At 35.9% G+C, this 23,034-nt stretch overlaps 1 protein-coding gene across 2 annotated transcripts in view; it reads left to right on the top strand.

Moving 5' to 3' along the window:
- The window catches only part of INTU (inturned planar cell polarity protein), an 86,544-nt gene that overhangs the window by 4,028 nt on the left and 59,482 nt on the right, over positions 1-23,034 (top strand). For both annotated transcript variants that reach the window (XM_027065760.2, XM_015086613.3), the window contains exons 2-3: positions 9,583-10,121; positions 19,551-19,636. In XM_027065760.2, the coding sequence (XP_026921561.1) occupies positions 9,583-10,121; positions 19,551-19,636 (625 nt within the window). The remainder of the gene's footprint in view (positions 1-9,582; positions 10,122-19,550; positions 19,637-23,034) is intronic.

Here is a 23,034-nt window from a genome sequence, read left to right as displayed (position 1 = left end):
TGAGTCCCCTGTCAGGCTCTGTGCTAAGCTTGGAGCCTGCTTTAAGACTCTCTCTCTCTCTCTCTCTCTCTCTCTCTCTCTCTCTCTCTCTGTCTCTCCCACTCTCCCAGCAGGCTGTGCACTGTCAGTGTAGAACCCATTGTGGGGCTCAGTCTCGAACCCAATGTGGGGCTCAGTCTCACAACAGTGAGATCATGACCTGAGCCAACATCAAGAGTCAGATGCTCAACCAGCTGAACCACCCAGGTGCTCCAGAGTTGCCTCTTGTAGCAAGTTTTCTCGTCTTCATCAGAGGTTTCCCAACGTCCTCCATATCTCCAGGATGGAAAATGCTATGTATTCTAAGGGCCAGTGTGGCTAAAGAGAAAGCTAAAGCCTGAATGTGCAAGCATTTCTATGAAATCTTTGTGTAGGTGACCTATTAAAGACATGCTTTTCCTCCTTTTAATCAAACCTTTTTTTCCTGAAAATTTTCAAATATGCACAAAAGAAGAAAGAAGTCCCCTATGTGCTTTCCTTTAACATGAAAACTGTCTTCCTGGTATTGAGAAGCTTTACGGGCCTTCATTTATTCTGGTTTTTATTTTAAAATTTAAAATAATAGGATAATTGTGTTAGGGTAGTGATACTACTCTGTATGATACTGTAGTGATGGATGATACATGTCATTATTCATTTCCCTAAGCCCATAGAATATACACCACCAAGAATGAACTTTAATGTAAACTGTGGATTTGGGGTAATTATAATGTATGAATATAGGTTTATCTGTTGTAACAAATGTATCCCTCTGGTGGGGGATGTTGATAATGGAGGAGGCTGTGCATGTAGGAGGAAGAAAGTATATTGGAAATCTCTGTACCGTTAGCTCAATTTTGCTATGAACTTAAAATGGTTCTAAAAAAAAGAGTATATTAAATCATTTTTCTATAGTACTCAAAAGCTTGGTGGCCTCCCAAATAAATTCCATATTTTCTTTTAAAGCTGTTTTAGATCTGTCCCAAGCCTCTCTGATCTCAGTTTTGATGATCTTCCTTCTTTAAAGCTACCTGTATTCTTACTTGTCTTACCTGGGGCTGCTATTTTAAAAAGAGCATAGACTGAGTAGCTTAAATTATTTTTTCAATGTTTATTTATTTTTGAGAGACAGAGAGAGACAGAGTGTGAGTAGGGAAGGGGCAGAGAGAGGGAGACACAGAATTCAAAGCAGGCTCCAGGCTCTGAGCTGTCACCACAGAGCCCGACACGGAGCTCGAACCCATGAACTGTGAGATCATGACCTGAGCTGAAGTCAGACACTTAACTGACTGAACCACTCAGGTGCCCCTAGGCTGAGTAGATTATAAACAACAGAAATTTATTTCTCACAGTTCTGGAGGCTGGAAGTCCTAGATCACTGTTCCAGTACGGTCAGGTTCTGGTCAGAACCCTCCTCCAAGTTGTGGATTGATGACTTCTATTTGTACCCCCACATGGCAAAGAGCAGAGGGAATGAACAAGCTTTCTCAAGACTCTTAGGAGAGCATATCCCATTCACGAGGCTCCATCCTCATGGCTTCATCTAATCCTCATTACTTCCCAAAGGTCCCATCTCTATACCATCACATTGAGTGGTGGGGTTTCAACATACATATTTTGAGGACACAAACATTCAGTACATAACATTACTACATGGAAATATACACCCTCTCTCATACCTATTGTATACTTTCACACCTACACTTTTACCTACTTTGTTTTCTCTGAAAGACCTTTGCTTCCTATCTTTTCAAAATCATCCAGTGTCCCACTTAAGTGCTACCTTCTCCTACAGCCTTTTTTGATACCTCTTAGACTTAATTTCTCCAAACTTTCTTATAGCAGTTTTTGTTCCTCTGTTTTGGCACTTGCATTTAAGCTAGGTGATGAGCCTTCTGTCTGTCTGACATCTTTAAAAGGGCAAAAATGCCCTATCAAAAAATGTTTTTGTTGGTCTATGATTTCAGGGTCAGATCTTATCTCTAAACTTAGTGATATGTAACATGCTCCATTAAGCTGAAAGAGTTGGAGGTAGGGAATGTGGTCCTGGGAACAGGGTCATTAGCATAGTTCCAATGGAGATGTGTTCATGATGTAAAAATTTATTTCGTGCAGTGAGTACACAGTGACTAGTTTACTGATTGATCCCCTCCTTTTCTCTAATATGCTTTACGTTTATAAATGGTGACTGTGGCTAGGCTAGAAAGAATACCAGCCCATCCCAGGTTCCCCACCCCTCAAGCTGCTATGACAGATTTTAACCATTAAAATTATGGCTTTCTTTTAGAAAACAATCAAAAGACTTCATAGGTGAAAATTAGATATTGCTGGTAGGCAGAGCACAGAAAAGCATGGATAGACCAGTACTGAACAAACACCAGAGAGAAACGGTATTCATTTGTCATGATGTTTTTATTGTGTGTGGTTTTTCTCTGTCCCTAGAATTGTCCTGCTGTGCATATTAGCACCATGTAACTATGTGTGTTGGCCACTTTGGTGTGCTTTTGCCTACTAAAAAGGAAAAAAAAAATTCTGTAACAGGGTTGGAGTAGTAGCAAAAGTCTGTTTTCCTTCAGGAAATGAACCAGTAGGTTTGACTATTCATAACTTTTCTTGTAATGGCTAAGAAAATTCTAATATTACCAATTGATGAAAAATACTGACAACATAAAGACCTGAGAGATTCAATAATTTAGAAGAAAAAAATTAGTATTAGTATAGAATTCTTGAATATGAATTGAGAAACTTATTTGCATTATCTGAAGTTCATTTTCTTTAATATAGTTATGTTACAGTTTATGTAAGTGAACTTGTTTATTTGCAAATTAGCAAGTCTGTCTTTGGGAAGAAGGATTCTACTCATGTTTACTACATCCGAGCCTTGAAAACCAATTAAAGTGTTCTCAAACTTTGTGAGCAGACTGAATATACAGTTATTTCTGTTTAGAAAACAAGTAGAATAAACAAAGTAATCTCACTGAAAGACACTTACACAATGACAACTTTGCAGCTTGTACCATAGGATCTCAGAAAAGAGATTAAAGCATTCTTATATTATAAAAATCTGAATTAAAGCAGCTAGAGTTAATGCCTTTTTAAAAATAAACATTTTTTTGGAATAAATTTAAATTTTCAGAAAAGTTGCAAACATAGTACAGAGTTCCCATATATCCTTCACCCAGTTTCCCCTGATGTTAACATCTTACACAACTATGGTATATTTGCCAAAACTAAGAAATTAATTAACGTTAGTACAGTACTGTTAAATAAACTCCAGACTTTATTTGGATTTCACCATTTCTCTACTTATGTCCTTTTTCTGTTCTAGGATCTAATCCAGGGTAGCATATTGCATTTAGTTATTAAGTGTCCCTAGTTTCTTTTGGTCTGTGACAGTTTCTTAGTTGTTCCTTGTTTTTCATAACCTGGATCACTTGGTTAAGGTAATGTCTGCAAGGTTTCATCACTGTGAAGTTACTATTTCTCACTTTCCATACTCTCTTCTTTGGAAGCATGTCACTAAGTCCTGTTCACGTTAAAGGGGAGAAAAGATTAAGCTCCATCTCCTGGAGTAGGGAGTATAAACATATAACAATAATTTCTTTAATTTTGTTATGAATAATAGTTGCAGTGAAAGGTTGGGTTTTCCTTGTAGTTGTTTTTAATATACCCTCTCCTGTTAGAACTAGTTTGGAGTACAGTCTTTACAACTCTGTTAAGCTTTCTAGCACTTAATTAGTTATGCTCTTGATGCATCTAAATAGGAATTAATCATTCAGAGTAGGAATAAGGAGCTTTCCAGGAATACTGAACTATGGGAGCCATAGAGGCAGCATCTTTTGCTTTTTATGCCAACAGCACTTAGGCTGGAACCCAGCAAGTAGAGATCACTGGAGACATCTTCATTTATTGCCAGGGGTTGGAAGAGTGCAGAAGTATGAGTGCTGTATCTAATAAAGTTGTAAGTTTCTCTACATTTTTGACTCTGCCAAGCAAGAGGAAAGGAACTAACATTTTTTAATTTACTGTTAGTAACAGCCATGTGAAGTTGCTATAATCTGTTTTCTAGAAGAGATGAAGTAAAGCTTAGAGAAGTAAAAAATTGTCAATAGAACAGAATTTGAATCCAGGTCTTTGTGACTTCTCAGTTCATTTTCTTTTTACTATACATGTTGCCTTCTGTTTTCAGAGTCTCATACATTCATTTCCTTGTCTTTATTCCTGTTCCACTTATCTCTCTTCTTTTAATTTCTTCTTCCTCTTAAAGTGAAGTGTTATTTAAATTTAGAGGTGAGGAAAAAGGATCTCATTCATTGCTGGTGGAAATGTGAATTGATATGGTCTTTGGGTAAAAACATATAAGTATAAATATAAGTATAAGCATAAATATAAATATAAATAATATAAATATAAATATGTGGTTGCTGTATCATCATCCATAAGAGCAAAACAAAAACTGAACACAAAGCTAATCAGGAGGTGAATGACCAGAAGTGTTACATCCTTGATAGGGTTTAATGCAGCCATTAGGGGTTTCTAAACTGTAGTGTTCAGTGATAAATGATAAAGGTATGTATGTATATATACATATACATATACATATACATATGTATGTACACTTTTGAAAAATGTATGCAATTGCAATCATATATAAAGAGTATATAATAATTCTGGTTTTTCAAAAACAATAACAGAATAATCCTCTTTATGTTTTTATATGATTTTATGATTTTAAGAACATGGGTATCGTGGATATATTGTTTATGTCAGTAAAAAGTAGGTAGGGAAGATAACATGTATTATAGTTATGGTCACATTTATATAAAATGAGTCTGTGCATATGTACGTATAAAAAGATGCATGAAAATAAAGTCACCAACTAGAAATCTAGTCGACATTAATTCCTTCCTTCTCTCATCATCTCATGTAAACAGTCTCAAAGTCCAGTGATTTTTAAGCATTTCTCAAATGTTTTTCTTACTTTCCATGTTTTCTGCCATTGCTTTAGGTACCATCTTGGCCTGGACTACTAAAACAGTTCCCTAACCATTCTCTTGACTTGAGTCTTAACTACCTAAATTCTTCTTCCATTCTCTTGTCAAAGTAGATCTATCCAGGGATATCTGACACCTAAATCTCTACCTAAAACTCTTCATTGATGCCCTCTTACTTATGCTACAAAATCCAAACCCCTTGCTATGGTCTAAAAGGTCTTGCAAAATGAGGACTTGACTACTTTTCCTGTCACGCCCCACCTTTGGCAACAATTGACTAGCTTTGTTTTGTTTTGTGTACAAGATTTTACTAAAATTCTGGTTAGTTAACATACAGTATACGTAATAGTAGTTTCAGGAGTAGAATTTAGTGATTCATCACTTACATACAACACCCAGTGCTCATCACAAGTTCCCTCCTTAATACCCATCACCAATTTAGCCCACTCCCCACCCACCTTTCCTCCAGCAACCTTCAGTTTGTTCTCTATAGTTAAGAGTCTGTTTTATGATTTCCCTCTCTCTTCCTTTCCCCGTGTGTTTATCTGTTTTGTTTCTTAAATTCCACATATGAGTGAAATCATATGGTATTTGTCTTTTTCTGACTGATTTATTTTGCTGGGCATAATACCTAGCTCCATCCACATCATTGCAAATGGCAAGATTTCATTCTTTTTGATGGCTGAGTAATATTCCATATTATATATATATATATATATATACACACACACACACACACACACACACACACACACACACATATACATACATATACACCACATCTTCTTTATCCACTTATTGGTTGATGGACATTTGGACTCTACATAATTTGGCTATTGTTGATAATGCTGCTATAAACATTGGGGTGCATATATCCCTTCAAATCTGCATTTTTGTATCCTTTGGGTTAATACCGAGTAGTGCAGTTGCTGTATTGTAGGGTAATTCTGTTTTTAACTTGAGGAACCTCCACACTGTTTTCCAGAGTGGATGTACCAATTTGCATCCACCAACCGTGTAAGAGGGTTCCCCTTTCTCCATATCCTCGCCAACATCTATTATTTTCCTGTGTTGTTAATGTTAGCCATTCTAACAGGTGTGAAGAATATCTCATTGTAGTTTTGATTTGTATTTCCCTGATGATGAGTGATATCAAGCATCTTTTCATGTGTCTGTTGGTCATCTGTATGTCTTCCTTGGAAAAATGTCTATTCATGTCTTCTGCCCACTTTTAACTGGATTATTTGTTTTTTGGGTGTTGAGTTCGGTTAAGTTCTTTATAGGTTTTGGATACTAACCTTTTACCTGATATGTCACTTACAAATATCTTCTCCCATTCAGAAGGGTGCCTTTTAGTTTTGTTGATTGTTTCCTTTGCTGTAAAGATTTTTTATCTTGATGAAGTCTCAATAGTTCATTTTTGCTTTTGTTTCCCTTGCCTCAGGAGAAAGTTGTTATGACACAGATCAAAGAGGTTGCTGCCTGTGTTCTCCTTTAGGATTTTGATGGTTTCCTGTCTCACATTGAGGTCTTTCAACCATTTTGAATTTATTTTTATGTATGGTGTGAGAAAGTGGTCTGGTTTCATTCTTTTCCATGTTGCTGTCCAGTTATTCCAACACCATTTGTTGGAGAGGCTGTCTTTTTTCCATTGGATATTCTTTACTGCTTTGTCAAAAATTAGTTGACTGTATAATAGTGGGTCCATTTCTGGGTTCTCTGTTCTGTTCCATTAATCTCTGTGTCTGTTTTTATGCCAGTACCATACTGTCTTGATCACTACAGCTTTGTAATAAATCTTGAAGTCTGGAATTGTGGTGCCTCCACCTTTGCTTTTCTTTTTTAAGATTGCTTTGGCTATTCGGGTAGTCTTGTGGTTCCATACAAATTTTAGGATTGTTTATTGTAGCTCTGTGAAAAATGCTGGTGGTATTTTGATAGGAATTGCATTATAGATTGCTTTGGGTAGTGCAGACATTTTAACAATATTTGTTCTTCCAATCCATGATCATGGAGTGTTTTTCCATTTCTTTGTGTCTTCTTCAATTTCTTTCATAAGCTTTCTATAGTTTTCAGCATACAGATCTCTTATCTCTTTGGTTAGGTTTATTCCTAGGTATCTTATGGTTTTTGGTGCAATTGTAAATAGAATTAATTCCTTGATTTCTCTTTTTGCTACTTCATTTGGTGTATAGAAATGCAAAAGATTTCTGTACAGTGGTTTTGTATCCTATGACTTTACTGTAATCAGTTCTAGCAATTTTTGGTGGTCTTTCAGGTTTTCTACATAGAGTATCATGTCTACAAATAGTGAAAGTTTGACTTCTTCGCTGATTTGGATGCGTTTTATTTCTTTTTGTTGTCTGATTACTGAGGCTATAACTTCCACTACATTGTCAAATAACAATGGTGAGAGTGGGCATTCCCCTGTTTTGTCCCTGACTGTAGAGGGAAAGCTCTCAGTTTTTCCCCATTGAGGATGATATTAGCGTGGGTTTTTAATATAAGGCCTTTATGATGCTGAGGTATGTTCCCTCTATCCTTACTCTGGCAACCATCAACAAGCTTTAGTTGTCCACATAGGCCATGGAGACTGTCCCTCAAGGCTTCTGCTTATGCTGTTACTTCTGCTTGGAATTCTCTTTTCCTCTTCCCCTTAACCCCCACCATACCTCCTCCCAGCAACTTACTCTTTTAGGACTTAACTTCTGTGTTTCCTCTGCTAGAAATTCTCCCCAACCTCACCCTCCTTCCCAGGCTAAACTGGGTGACCTCCATCTTGCATCTACCTTATGTATTGTTGTGAATTCTTTCTCACTTCCTCTTCCCCACAAGACAAGGGAAGGAACTGATGTTTTAATCATTATAATTCTAGTACTTTACAAGCGCCTGGCACTGTTAATTTGCTCATGATGAAATGCCCTGTGCCCCCTGTCCCCCACCTAAAAAGGTCTTTAAGTTATAGCCTAAAAATGGTTTCACATTCAAATTTTAGAGATTAAGATGAAACATTTTCATGTTTAGCATAGGGAGAAAAATATTTCTTTGGGGTCACATGTTCTAATACAAATAACATACCAAATTAAAAGAGTGAGATTATAAAGCAAATAATTTCATTCATTTTTTTAAATTGATACATATCTTCATAAGTAATTGTATATAATCATGATATGTACATTGTGCCATTTTAAATTATGATACATGGTTATCTAAGTTTTTTATGATTGGAGACATTTATTTAGAATCTTCAGAGTAGAATTGCAGAGTTATTAAATACTAATTTCTGTGGATGCAGATAGATGTGGTTAAACCAACTGATAAATGGTTAATACCTGGTGCTAAGTGGTGCCAAAATGATGCCACACATTTGATATTTGGGACTAGTTATGCCTTTTTTTAGCCATTAGTATATAGTTGAAAATTATGTATTAATGACCAACCACAAACAAGATCAGTGGTTAGTTTCAGAGTTGCGTAATAGAAGAGTACATTTTTAGGAGGTTAATTTTCATAGTTTTTAGAGAGATAGCTAACTTTTAAAAGAACCAGAGTTGCTAATAAACACTGCAGAAACAGAAATGTCTGTTTGATGGAATGATTAGAACACAAATTATACCCTTTTACATCAGGATATTACAGCTGATGTTTCGGAAAGACTCTCTTTACATATTATATTTTTCACTGTAACCAGTTTTGCTTTTAAAAATAGCAGTTTGAAAGGTAGGGTGTTCGTAACATTGAACAGGCAGGGTAGAGTTCATGATTAGGTTTGTTACCTTAAGATGAGCATTTTGTTTTTTAACGCTGTTTCAGTCATTTTAATAGCAATACTTTTGCTTTTTTTCGGTGGCCTACTTCCCAGTTAAAAGGTTTTTTTTTTTAAGCAATCACGTGACAAATTATGTAATATGTGGTTTACTTTTCTTACTACAATTATTCACAAAAAGGAGTTTTACAGAAATTATAAGTTATGGAAGCAATCGTTACTAACTGTGATTATAAACTGGTCATTTTGAGCAAGGATTTTATGGTGAGGTGAATGTTTCTTTTTTTGGAAGTTTATTGTATAAACAAATCTTATTAATAGTGGTAGGCTTTAGCTTTCATTTAACATGACAGCCACGATGAATTATTTCTGTGCAAATACGATGTTTTTGTGTCCAGTTTCCAAATGGCTTATGTCTGGATATAATTGCATAATCAACTATTAATGTAAATTATTATCCAGTGAAATGTCTAAAGTGAACAATAACCATACAGAGGCTGAATTAAAATAATAATAAAAGATACCCTTAGATTCTAGAAGGAGGCCATTTCCTTTTTATTTTTTTTTTTCTATCACTGGTGCCTTTTTGATCCCTGTCCTCCAACCCCACTTCTTCAAGACTCTACAAAAAGTATCCTAGGAAATAATGTTGATGTTTACAATAAATTAGAAATAGCAAGGAGACTTTGAAAGAATCAAAGAATTTTCACCACCTCCCACCTCTCTGTACCACCTGTGCCCAAAAGACGTAGCTATTTTTCTTATGTTGGCTGCTATTCAGATTATCTTTTCTCTTTTTCATAGTGATGTTGAACCTGAATGGCTGGACAGTGTGCGGAAAAATGGAGAATTATTTTATTTGGAATTGAGTGAGGATGAAGAAGAAAGCCTTCTTCCTGAGACTCCTACTGTGAACCATGTCAGGTTTAGTGAAAATGAGATTATAATTGAAGAGGATGATTACAAAGAAGGAAAAAAGTATGAACCTAAACTCAAGCGGTTTACGAAAATTTTAAAAAGTAAAAGCCTTTTACCCAAGCGCTACAATAAAAAAAATAGCAATGACAATGAACCAGTGTCCATTCTAAAGCATCAGTCCAACCAGAAAACAGGAGTGGTTGTCCAACAGCGATACAAAGACGTGAATATTTATGTAAACCCCAAAAAGTTAACTGTGACCAAAGCCAAAGAGCAGCTGAAGCTTCTGGAAGTACTGGTTGGGATTATTCATCAGACCAAGTGGAGCTGGAAAAAAACTGGAAAACAGGGCAGTGGAGAGAGACTTGTGGTCCATGGCCTGTTGCCAGGAGGATCTGCTATGAAGAGTGGTCAGATATTAATTGGTAAGTGTTGTTGGTGAACATCTGTTCTTGTTTGCAGAGATTCATGATTAGTAATGCCTTTTGAGACATGTGATCAAAACAGAATTATATCCAAAGTCTCAACAGATTAAGGACTGCTTGATGATATTTGGGACAGCAGTGAAATTGTTTAAGCATTGGTATACTGCAAGGCATAGTGTTCTTTAAATAAGTACTTTGGTGAGTTGAATGTGTGTGTGCCTTGTTTAGGCCAAGGAATAGCTTAACTAATTTTTGAGTTTTGAATTATATAATTTTATTTCATCTTGGTTATATTTCCTGACAAGAAAAAGAAAATAAGTTGATTTTACAGTGATAAGTTAGATTTGAATGACCTATACCCAATAGCATAAAATAATATGTAATTTATGAATAAAAATACTTTTAAATTGTATGTTTGTACTTGAGTACACTAAGTTCTTGGAGTGGTTTTAAATTGTTTCATTTGGCATATTTAGCCACAGTGATGTTGTACGTAAATTTCCTTTCAAGGGTGCTTGTCATAAAATATCTCATCAATTTCAAGGGAAAAAAATAAATCCCGAAGTTATTCTGAATGTATATTAAAGTGAGCATTTTGTGTTGCTAATACATTTTTAGCTGTTGGATATAATGGTTGCATCAGTAGCAACTTTATTACTTAGGGAAAGCTATATTAGTCAGATGTGAGAATATATTCTTAATGAAACTTAAAAATTATTAATAAATCTAAAAGCTGACAGTTTTTTAGGTTGACTCAGCCTATAAGATTTAGATAAAGGAACTTTTATAGATACTTTAGAAACATGTTTTTAAAATATTAAAAAAAAATTTTAATGTTTATTTTTGAGAGAGACAGACAGAGACAGAGAGAGAGAGAGAGAGAAACAGCACAAGTAGGGGAGGAGCAAAAAAAAAGGGAGACACAGAATCCGAAGCAGGCTCCAGGCTCCAAGCTGTCAGCACAGAGGCCGATGCGGGATTTGAACCCACGAGCCACGAGATCATGACCTGAACTGAAGTAGGACGCTTAACTGACTGAGCCACCCAGGCGCACCTAAAAAATATTTCTTTAAGTCTGAGTTGCATTTGTTTGTTCATTGATTCATTAAATTTTTGAGCATCTGCTAAGTGTCAGGAATACAAAGATTACTCTAATGATCTAGTTACTCCTCTTAGGAAGCTCATACTCTGGTGGAAGAGATGAGTCAGAAACAGGCAGACAGTTTCACATAGTATGATAAGTGCCATCATGGGGGTTTACGAGGATGAATCATGTAGGATGAGCATCTGTGCAGTGTGTGTTCCAAATGGTTGCAACAAGATCTCCACGTTCTCATCTTACAAAGTAATGTTGATACTCCTCCCATGGAGAGTTACAGTGTTTGTGTCACCGCCTATACCCCCTGGCGCGTGTCATGGGCCTGTGACTACAGCTCAAATAGTATTATGTGATTTCAGAGGTAGGATCATAAAAGGTGATGCAGCCTCTGCCTTGTATTCTTGGAATCTAGTTGCCATTCTGTACAGGAGCAAGGCCGGTGTACATAAAGAGGCCATGAGTAGTACTCTGGCTGAGGCCTCAGCCACCCTGCAACATCAGCTACCACACATGAGTGAAGAAGTCTTCTGGATGACTCCAGCTCCAGCTGGCTGCAACTTTGTGAGGAACCCTGAGTGAGACCCTTGGCTAGTCAACCCCAGAACCAGGAAAGATAATAAATGGTGGTTGTTGTTTTAAACAACTTAGTTTTGGGGTCATTCATTATGCAGCAACGGATAGCTGGAAAAGAAGCTAATGCATGCTTACATTCTCTCAGGTCCTCAGCTTTCTTTTTTGTAAAATATGTCTAAGTTTTATTCTTTTCATTCTATCAGAGGAGGCCAGGATTCATGCTTATGAAATCCTGCTTGGTCGTGCCAACCACCGTAATTCTAGGTACCACGTGATGGGAAACTCCAGCTAATGTACTGTCTGTATTTATCTGGGGCCTCTGCTCGGGACCTACTTGGACTGATTTATAGACAAATCTCTAAGATTCTTTTTACTCATCCCTCTTGAAACCTAGTAGAGAGGTGGTTATGGTCAGTGAGCATGCACTTCCATGTTTTCTTTCCCCTGATCTTCACTCCTAATACCTAGGCCTTACCTCTAGGCCTGATCTTTCTGCACCAACTGTATGGGAAGAAAGAGAATGAACTATAGAGAGGAAGAAACTACTAGGTAGTCCTGTTGTTAATCTTTAAAATAATTAAAGATACCCAGGATGCTGGTAGTGTACTTTCTGACCTGAATGTGGTTACATGGATGTGTTCAGTTTTTGATCATTTATTGTTGTAACACTACAATTTGTGCACTTTTCTGCATGTGTATTGAATAACAATGAAAAGTTAGAAAAATGAGGTTCATGATTTCATTTCCATAATGGAAGCATTTATGACTTACTAATAGGTTAAAAAATTGTCAGAATAAAATGATTATTTCATCTTTGGTGCATGGCAAAACACTTGGTTGATAAATAAGCCCTCAAAAACATTTACTGAATAAATGCATAAACTAAAAAATATGTGTAAGGAAAACAATTAGATGTAAATAGAAATACAGCAAAATGCTAATAGTGTTGGGTTAGTGTGGATACATTATGGTTGATTTGTTTCTCTATTTTTTCAGATTTTTAATTTTATGATTATGTTATATATTTTTAAAGTTACAAAAAAAATAAAGTTGATACTTTGGGAATAAATAATGGACTATTTTAATGTCATGGTCAGTTTGATAATTCCACAAAATGGAATTTCTCATTTGTTTCTTTCATACTTTCATTTCACACTGAAGTCTGTGGGTGAGCTCTGAGGTAACCCTATAGGCAGGAGGATCATGAAAACTTTGTCCTGGTAACGCAGTTTGCTGGGGTGACTTCTGCTATTGTCTAGCTGGAGGATGACCCTCCTTTGCCTAAAGTCCATTAGCCAAGACAGTGAGACTGGTGACTCTTTTCATTCTGTCCTTTCAAGACAGCAGACCTCTATTCTATTCTGATTCTTCTGTACCTGGATTTTGGGGATTTTGCTGCATTTTTCAGTGCCATTTTTGCTCTTCTTACTACCGACTTGCATATTTATTTTTTATTTTTATTTCTGAGTTTTTCTTAAAGTTTGATAGCTGATTGCTTCTTGACTACCAGTACCAGCCTCCATCCCCAGACCAAAGCAAATCCTCTTTTTGCCTACACCCTAGAAACTGCATGTCACCTTGGTGACTTTTTCTTCTTCAAGATGACCCATTTTTGTTTAACTAGGTGTTTTTTTAAGGATTAGGAAGAATAGGGTTAGAGAAATCACACATTAATATTCTAGACACATACACCCCCAGCAGATTGTTTCAGTTCAACAATAACACAAAGTTTTTATTTTTTTATTTCAAAGATTTTATTTTTAAATAATCTCTCTACCCAATATGGGACTCAAACTTACAACCCCGAGGGGTACCTGGGTGGCTCAGTTGGTTAGGTGTCCCAACATCGGCTCAGGTCATGATTTCACAAATCGTGAGTTTGAGCCCCGCTTCAGGCTCTGTGCTGAAAGCTCAGAGCCTGGAGCCTGCTTCTGATTCTGTGTCTCCCTCTGTCTCTGCCCCTCCCCCACTCATGCTCAGTCTCTCTCTCTCTCTCTCTTTCTCTCTCTCTCTCACTCTCTCTCTGTCAAAAATAAATAAACATTGAAAAAAAATTAAAAAAAAAACTTACAACCCCAAGATCAAAGGTCACATGCTGTACTGACTGAGCCAATCAGGTATCCCTAAAATTTTTATTTTAAGCTCTTATTATGTAACTTCTAATGTTCTCACCTGTGATCACTGAATAGCTTTTTTTATATGACATATTGTGCTATTTCTCTTTTAAATTTTTTGAAGTTTTCTTTTTTGCTTTTTAAAAATCTTTTTGAGGTATAACATACATTCATAAGATGGACAAATCTTAAGTGTACATTCAGCAAATTTTGTCATATGTATGTACCTGTGTAACTGCCACCCAGATCAAGATATAGAACATTTCCAGTACCCAGAAGTCTCCATGGTGCCTCCTCCCAGTTAATACCCTCTCCCAAAGGTAATGTGAAAGTCAAGTTTTCTATCAATAGAGTTGATTTTACCTCCTCCTCTTTTCTTATTGTTTTATTTTGCCTCTTCTTGAACTTCATATAAATAGAAATATATGGTGTGCATTCCCATGTGTTTATTTTCTTTATTATAATCTGTGAGAAATATCCAAGTTGTTGCTATATAGTATCCCATTGGAATGTACACTATTATATTTCCATTTCACTGTTGATGGACATTCTGGTTGTTTCCAGTTAAAACATTTGAAGTACTTTTTTTGTTTTTTAAACCAAACAGTTTTTTTTAATGTTTATTTGTTTATTTTGAGAGTGAGAGAAAGAGAGTATGTTAGTGCACATGAACAGGGGAGGAAAGGCAGAGAAGGAGAGAGAAAATCCCAAGCAGGCTCTGCACTGTCAGAGCCCCACGTGGAGCTCGATCTCATGAACCATGAGATCGTGATCTGAGCCAAAATCAAAAGTCAGACACCTAGCCAACTGAGCTACCCAGGCACCCCTGATGTGCTTTTTTAAAAAAGATGGATTTTTTTTATGAGTATATAATGGATGGTTTTATTCTTTAATATTTTGCATGTTGTTATTTGATACACATTTTTATTTTCACCTTCTGTAATACTTGCAACATTTCAATTTTCTCATTGAAGGGAACTCTCCTGTGTTTGTCTCTCCTTCCTCACATTTCTTTCCCACATTTTGCCTGTGGTACTCGACTCAGCAGTAAAGGAAAGAAACTGAAGCAGTGAGTTCATTGGAAAGATAGAATTTTAGAGTTTTTAGGCCTTCCTAGAGACCTTCTCATGCAGTTAATTCCTTCTACAGCTGAGTACCAAAGGGATTACATGATTTACCCAGGAACAAGGGCAGTCAGTGATAAAGCTGTGACCTACAAGTTCTGATTTCCATTCACAAAGTTCTTTTACTTGCTGTAGTGTTCACTTGAAGGGGTGGGGAAGTGCCAAAGGATTTCTCTTTGAAGAAAAAGAAAAGAAATTATTTAATCCTTTCAAAATGTAATTTGGAAATAAGGATTAAGCTACAACAATGTACTTTTTAAACCAATTAATCCATTTTGAGACACTTATCCAAAAGAACCTAAAACAGATCTGTAAACCATGGCCTGCATGTCATATCACGCCTACCACCCATTTTTGTACAGTCTGCAAACTAAGAATGGCTTTCACTTTTTCAATGATTAAAAAAAAAATCAAAAGAACAATATTTTATTACATAAGAAAACTTTATGAAAGTCAGATATTAATGTTTATAAATAAAATTGTATTGGAACACAGCCACATTCGTTTATTGTTTATTGCTGCTTTCAAGCTACAGTTGCAAATTTGAGTAGTTGCTGCAACAAAACCATATGGCCTGCAGAACCAAAAGTATTTACTTATCTTGCCCTTTACAGAAGTTTGCTGACCCCAAATGTAAAAGAAGGAAAAACTATGCACATGAAAACATTTATTTAAGGGGCACCTGGGTGGCTAATTGGTTAAGCGTTCAACTTCAGCTCATGGTTTGTGGGTTCAAGTCCCGTGTCGGGTTCTGCTGACAGCTCAGAGCCTGGAGCCTGCTGCAGATTTTGTGTGTGTGTGTCTCTCTCTCTGCCCCTGCCCCGCTCATGCTCTCTGTCTCTGTCTCTGTCTCTCAAAATTAATAAACTTTAAAAAAGGTAAAAAACGTAAAAAAACATTTACTTAAACATTTTTTAGTAGTAAAAAATAAAAAAGCATGAAAATGTCAAACTGGAGTATGGTTATTTGAATTATAATTTAATAAATGCATGTGTTATTTGACTATTAAAATTATAATCTAAAAACAGTGTGGGGCACCTGGGTGGCTCAGTCGGTTAAGTGCCAACTTCAGCTCAGGTCATGATCTCACAGTTCATGGGTTTGAGCCCCGCATTGGGCACTATGCTGACAGCCTGCTTCGCATTGTGTGTCTCCCTCTCTCTCTGGTCCCCACCCCTCCCCGCCTCTCACCACTGGTGCTCTGTCTCTCTGTCTCTCAAAAATAAACAAACATTAAAAATAAATTAAAAATAAATAAAAACAACGAACTAACATCAGAATTCTTACGACTTGAGAGGTTTAAAAGGATGAAATTCCTTTATATCTCATTTGTGCCAATATAGGTAAAGACTAAAAATAATTTGCAAAAATAATTATGGTTACAATGCTGGGGTCATCAACAACTTTTCCAACATTTCTGTATTATTATTTTCTATTTTAATGAGAAATAAAAACCTTGCACTATTTCTTTTCCAGCCTCATCAGGTAATGTGATATTTTACTTAATCAAACTTTTTGAATGATAGTTACAGTATATGAGTCACCATTATTTAAGGATTTCTAGGATGATAGGTTAGGAGGGACCTTAATTTTCTGCTTATGCCTGCATATTATAAATGAAGGATTGGTATTGAAGCTCAAAAAATACATAATAAAGTTAATTCTCTCAAAACTTAAGAATTTTTCAATAAATGCCTTGATGGTAAATACATTAACTTGAAAGTGTAAAATGGCAGTATGGTAACTATGTTTGAAAAGCCAGATTCTCTTCTCCCTGAAGTCAGATTCAGCCTAATTTAAATAACCAATTTAAATTCACAGTCTGGTCCCACACCGCTGGCACATACATATTTCCCAGTCTTTCTCCTCTAACAAGATTTATTTTTCTCCAGCAACCTCTATGTACCTGTGTATCCAGATCTGTTCTTTATTATTTATAGTTCCTGATTCTCATTTGGTGCTTAGCCAAGACTGCTTTGTATTGTTAGGCAGGTGTATTCATTTTCATTTTGTATTGTTAAGCAGGTAATTTGTGCTGTGACAAATTACCACAAACTTAGTGGTTTAAAACAACACAAATTTATCATCTTGCAGTTCTGGAAGTCAGAAGTCTAAGATGTGTCCTCTTGCACTAAAATCAAAGTATCCGTAGGACTACATTCCTCTGAATTCTCTAGAGTCCCTTTCCTTGGCCAGCATTCAGAGGCCACTGGAATTCCTTGCCTTGTGGTCCTTTCCTCCAACTTCAAAGCCAACAGTATAGTATCCTCAAGTCTCTCTCTGCCTCTGACCCTCCTGCCTCCTTTCTTATAAATACCCTCTGATTACATTGGGCCCACTTAGATAATCTCCCAATGTCAACATCCTTAACTTGAATACATCTGCAAAGTCCTTTTTGCCATGTAAGGTAACATTCACAGATTTCAGTGATTAAGATGTGGACAACTTTGGGAGACCACTAATCTACCTACCACAGTGGGGATTGTTAGGTAAAATAATGAGTTTTAATTTTTTCTTTTTGTAATGGTAGTATTTGTTTAATGTAGACAGTTTAGAAAATATAATTAAGCAAAAAGAGAAAAAGCACATACACCCAAAGGCAAAATTTTTATATGTAGCTTTTCTTTTTCCTGTATTTATGTGTAATAGTTTTGTATTAAAAATAATTTCTTAACCTGTATATTCATTTTGTATATAGTATAAATAGAACAGTAAACAAACTTTGGCATTTAGTTTTTCATGGGCCTTGGTACCCTTCAGTACACATTTGATATTAAGTAGATGCTGAGAAATTGATGGATTTTCTCAAATGATTAATTTTACATTGAGGAACAGATTTAAGCACTGTGATAAACTGATTTTACCTCTTTATATTTTATTTGACTTTGAATGTATCTCGATAAAATTTTCCACCAGCACACACCATTTCTTACCTAACAATTCAAACTAATTCATGCAATTCATTTCCTTTTAGCCTTTGACAGTGCATACTAATGACTTCTGTGTCCTTGTTGAGAAAGAACTTTCCTGGAGTGTATACTGCCCACTGTAGTGATACGATGTCCAGGAAGCCTGCCATTTCTGAGTCACAGAGATGCTGAGAAAAACTTGAGGCAAACAAATATCTGGGAGAATGAAAAGTGGATATAACTCTTCTGTTATAGAAACACAAATTTTTTAGGGCGACTTCATGGTTCAGTCAGTTAAGTGTCCAACTTTGGCTCAGGTCATTATCTTGCCATTCATGAGTTTGAGCCCTGCATTGGGCTCTGTGCAAACAGCTCAGAGCCTGGAGCCTGCTTTAGATTCTGTGTCTCCCTCTCTCTCTGCCCCTCCCCTGCTATCACTCTGTCTCTCTTTCTGTCTCAAAAATTAAAAAAAAAAAAAAAGAAAAAAAGAAATTTTTCTACTAAACTTTTAAAAATATTTTGTATACTACACTCACTCTAAAATTAATTTTCATACCTGTTATGATGATATATGTATGGTTCCTACTTTTAGAGCTTTGTTAAACATGTTTTCAGATGATTACTCCCTGTAACATTATCAATGTTGTCCAAGGCTGTTCACTACATAAACATCCTTGAAAAAATAATTCAGAGCAAGGACTTTCAGTGCCTTAGCTTACAAGATATACAAAAACATGAGAGATTGATGGAGAATTGTTTACCAACGCTATTATCTATATACATGTTTATTATCTGTCTTCCCCAAAGCATATGAAGTTCCATGAGGGTAGAGATTTTTGTCTGTTTTATTCAATTCTCTATCTGTAGTGCCTAGAACAGTAAATGGTACATAGTAGGTGCTCAATAAATATCTGTTGGATGAATATTAATTATTTGGTCCATTTCCTAATGATATGATTGATTAGAAATGATAAAAAATAACCCTTGTATGTATATATTTCTATTAATAAAGCTCATTGGTATTTTGATATTACCTCTAATTATGTTGTAAAAGTAAATTTCCATTTTAACATTGATCTTTACTTTATGAAAGCCACCAAATTTAATAAACATACACATTTAAAGAAAAGCCATGGAGAAGGCGATTTTTACCAAAACGTGCTGTGCATTTTGTTATGATTGGGGCCTTTGAAACAAAGGCATAGATCAATAACAGCAAATCCTGCAGCATACTGAGTTATGCCACATGGATTGAATTAAAATTTTAGCTAAATTTTTTCACTGTGGGTTTAAGTGAATAGATTCAGTTTTGCTAAGTGCAGTACTTGTCCTTTGAGTTTACATAATGCTCTCAAATTATATTCAAAATGAGAATATTCATCTCTTTAAATCTCCATAGGTTGTATTTAGTTATGACACTGTGTTGGGCTGTGTTATGTCAGAAAAGAGTGGAGTGGGAGCTTACCTCTGCTGCTAATGAAGTGTATAAAAATACATAATGAGTTCCATAGACTTTGAAGAGGTCAGAATAGATGCTTTTTAATGTTCTAATTCTAGATCTTTTTGGGTTTTGTATATTCATACAACCACCTTTGTTACTGTGTTTTCAGGTGATGTCCTTGTTGCTGTGAATGACGTGGATGTGACTTCTGAAAACATAGAAAGGGTTCTGTCTTGCATTCCTGGACCCATGCAGGTATGGACAATCTTTTTCTATATTCTTTGATGAATTAAAAATAAGGACATCTTGTACTGTTTTCTTTTTTTAAGATTCTGAAAATGACCATGTATAACGTGAATTGCACTTACATACTTGACTGAGGGTTTTTTTTTTTAATGTTTATTTTTGAGAGAGAGAGAGTGTGAGCAGGGGAAGGACAGACAGAGAGGGAGACACAGAATCTGAAGCATACTCCATGCTCTGAGCTGTTAGCACAGAGCCCAACACAGGACTTGAACTGATGAACCATGTGATGATGACCTGAGCTGAAGTCAGAAGCTCAACTGACTGAGTCACCCAGACGCCCCTACATACTTGACTATTTAAAAAAATTTGGCTCTTGTTAACATTTTTAGCTTTTGGAGATGATTCTAAATAGAGGAGAAATATCTACAAATAAAACTCCTCCTGGGGTGCCTGGGTGGCTCAATCAGTTAAGTGTCTGACCCTTGATTTCCACTCAGGTTATGATCTCATGGTTCATGGGTTCAAGCCCAACATTGGGCTCAGTGCTGAGCATTGAGCCTGCTTGGGATTCTCTCTTTCCCTCGCTCTTTGCCCCTCCCTGGCTCGTGCTTGCTCATTCTTTCTCAAAATAAATAAATAAACTTAAAAAAAACAAAAAAACTTATCCTAAGTAAGCAGGAACAAGGACAATAATAAAAAGATCTATAATGACTAACCTGTCATTATAACTACCATATATGTTGATGAAAATCCAGTTCCTAGAAAAGTCATTTTGAACAGTCATGGAATTTTCTTTTCTCTAATTTATTAAAATCACTATTAAGTTTTTTAAAATGTGGTTTTGTTTATTTTAAAAACTATACCATTTTGTTGATTTTTTTCTGTTATCTAGTTTAACCTTATTCCCAAGCTCTTATTTAGGTATTTAGTGAATTATTTTTCATTCCTTGTAGGTAAAAATAAATCTCTTTCATAATAGTTATTTTGATAGTCTAAGCATTGACATTTTGTATCATAGATGACATTTTTAGGTCCTTAGATGAATTTTTAAAGTGCTATACTTTCTATTTATGAATGCTTTGCTCTTGTTAGTATCAGTAATTAGCTGGGGTGCCTGGATGGCTCAGTCAGTTAAGTGTCCATCTCTTGGTTTCAGCTCAGGTCATGATCTCACAGTTTGTGAGTTCAAGCTCCACATTGGGCTCTATGCTGACAGTGTAGAGCCTGCTTGGGATTCTCTCTCTCTCTCTCTCTCTCTCTCTCTCTCTCTCTGTGTTTCTCTCTCTCTGTCTCTCTGTCTCAAAAATAAATAAACTTTTTTTTTTTAAAGTTAGACTGTGGGAGAATGAAGCAACTTTCTGGATTGATCAGGATGATTTGAGATTCTGAAATATTGGCACCCACGATGAAATTCTTTATTTTCTAAGAAATAACATTTCCCTTATTTCACTTTTTTCTCTTAAAGCACACACACACCAAACATATACATGGATGCTCTGTAAAAGTAGCTATCTTTGGAAATGCAAAATGAAAGTGCTGGAATAAGTATGGTAGCTAGTGACCAGCAGTGCTTAGGAATGGATAGAGAGATATCGATGGAGACAAGGTGGTGTTCAAAATATTAACAATCAGGCAGACACCAGCCATACTGCTGAAATAGTGTATACTGTTGTCTCCTTTAGTTGCCAGATGTGGAGAGGTCAGCCAAGGTACTGTGGTTCCTCAGGGTGCTCAGATAGCAGCTACTTACCAATCAGTAATGAAGAATTATGTATTTTAACAACTGAACCAGCTTCACCCATGTAAACTGGCTGTATGTCAGCCCTGGGTAAGGGCTTCTCCTTTCTTGCCTCTGTCAGTTGCTAGTGTCTGCCAGTCTTGCCACAGTTCAACCATGTCTCTTCAGTCTTCCAAAAAAGAAAAATTATGTTTACAGTGGAGTCACATTATACTTATGTTTAATTGTCATTTGCAAATTCAGCTATGTGCACTCAGAAGAAAAAGAAGAGGAAGAAGTAATGTTAAATATTTTGGTCCAGTTCCACCCACCATTTACATGTCCTCGTTAAGTGTGAAGTAGGAGTCGTTTATCTGCTCCTTGCCCAGTTTGCGTTTTACAGCGTGAGCATCTTGCTGCATGAAGTGTGGTTCTGGATTTAAACACACACACACACACACACACACACACACACACAGCTTTTATGTGCCAATATGTACATCTTGTACCTAAATGAAGAAATAGCAGTTTGTTTTGAAGATGGAAGAAAAACTGTTTTGAGTTGCTTGAATTTATCATATTGAGAGAATATGTTAATGCTCCAGTACTCTAGCACATTCTTGCCTTTCCTAATGTAAATTGAAAGTGATTTTGACACTATATAATTTGAAAATATAAGATTAAGATGTGTATTATTAAAATCTTTTTATTATTTAAGGAAATAATTTTTTCTTATTATAAAGGTAATACATGTTCACTGTAAAAAAAGAAAACGTAAGGGACAAAATCTTTTAAAATCCTGCCACCTGAGGATATCTAGTATTAATATTTTGGAATACTTTATTCTAATTTAACCCCTTGAGTATAAACATGTATACATTTGTTTGCTTTACTAGCAGAATCGGTATTATAGCTGTGTCATAGTCAAAAGCAGGCACCAGCATTTGGGACAACATGTCTTGAATAATGATTTAGAACATAGTTAAAATTCTTTTAACTAGAAATAATGTTTAATTGGTAAACCACGTTTTTCTTACATCATTAGTATTGAAAGTGGGGAAAACTATAAGCTTCTCTATACCAGCCATGTAAACTAGGAGGCTCAGGGAGGGTAAGAGTAGGCCTGGGAAGGGAACTAGTGTTTGTACGTGCCAGGCATATGTCGGTGTTTTGCTAATATCGTTTCACTTATTCTTTATAACAGTCTGTAAGATGCCAGTAATTGTATTTCTATTTTACATGTGAAGAAAAAGAATCTAAGAGAGATTTAATGATTTCTCCTAGGTAGTAGAATTAATAACTCAAGGAACTGAAACTGACTCCAGTGCACAATCCTTCCCTTTGTCACAAAGCCTGGGTGGGTCTTCACTCCTACTGGGTCAGAACTAACTGAGGTGAACTTATCCCAGAAAAAGTTGTTTTACCTGCTTTGTATCTATGGCATCTAAAACAGTTATTTAAGCAATAAGAGGAGAGGAATGCTAATTTATAAAGAATACCATAGGAGACTTTTTAGCATTTAAATTTGAAAATATCTAACAGCAACATTTTCAGCTTCTACTCAGGGTATAAAAATGGTCTGAAGGCTTCATGTGACAGAATATGGCCTGGGAGATACCTACAATGTGGTAATGTGGTAGGATGAGGTCAGATCTCCATTTTAAAACCCTGCTCTGAGCAATTTGCCAGA

Source organism: Acinonyx jubatus, chromosome B1, assembly GCF_027475565.1.
Source record: "Acinonyx jubatus isolate Ajub_Pintada_27869175 chromosome B1, VMU_Ajub_asm_v1.0, whole genome shotgun sequence".
Classification (NCBI taxonomy): domain Eukaryota; kingdom Metazoa; phylum Chordata; class Mammalia; order Carnivora; family Felidae; genus Acinonyx; species Acinonyx jubatus.
This window is presented reverse-complemented; position numbering and strand designations above follow the sequence as displayed.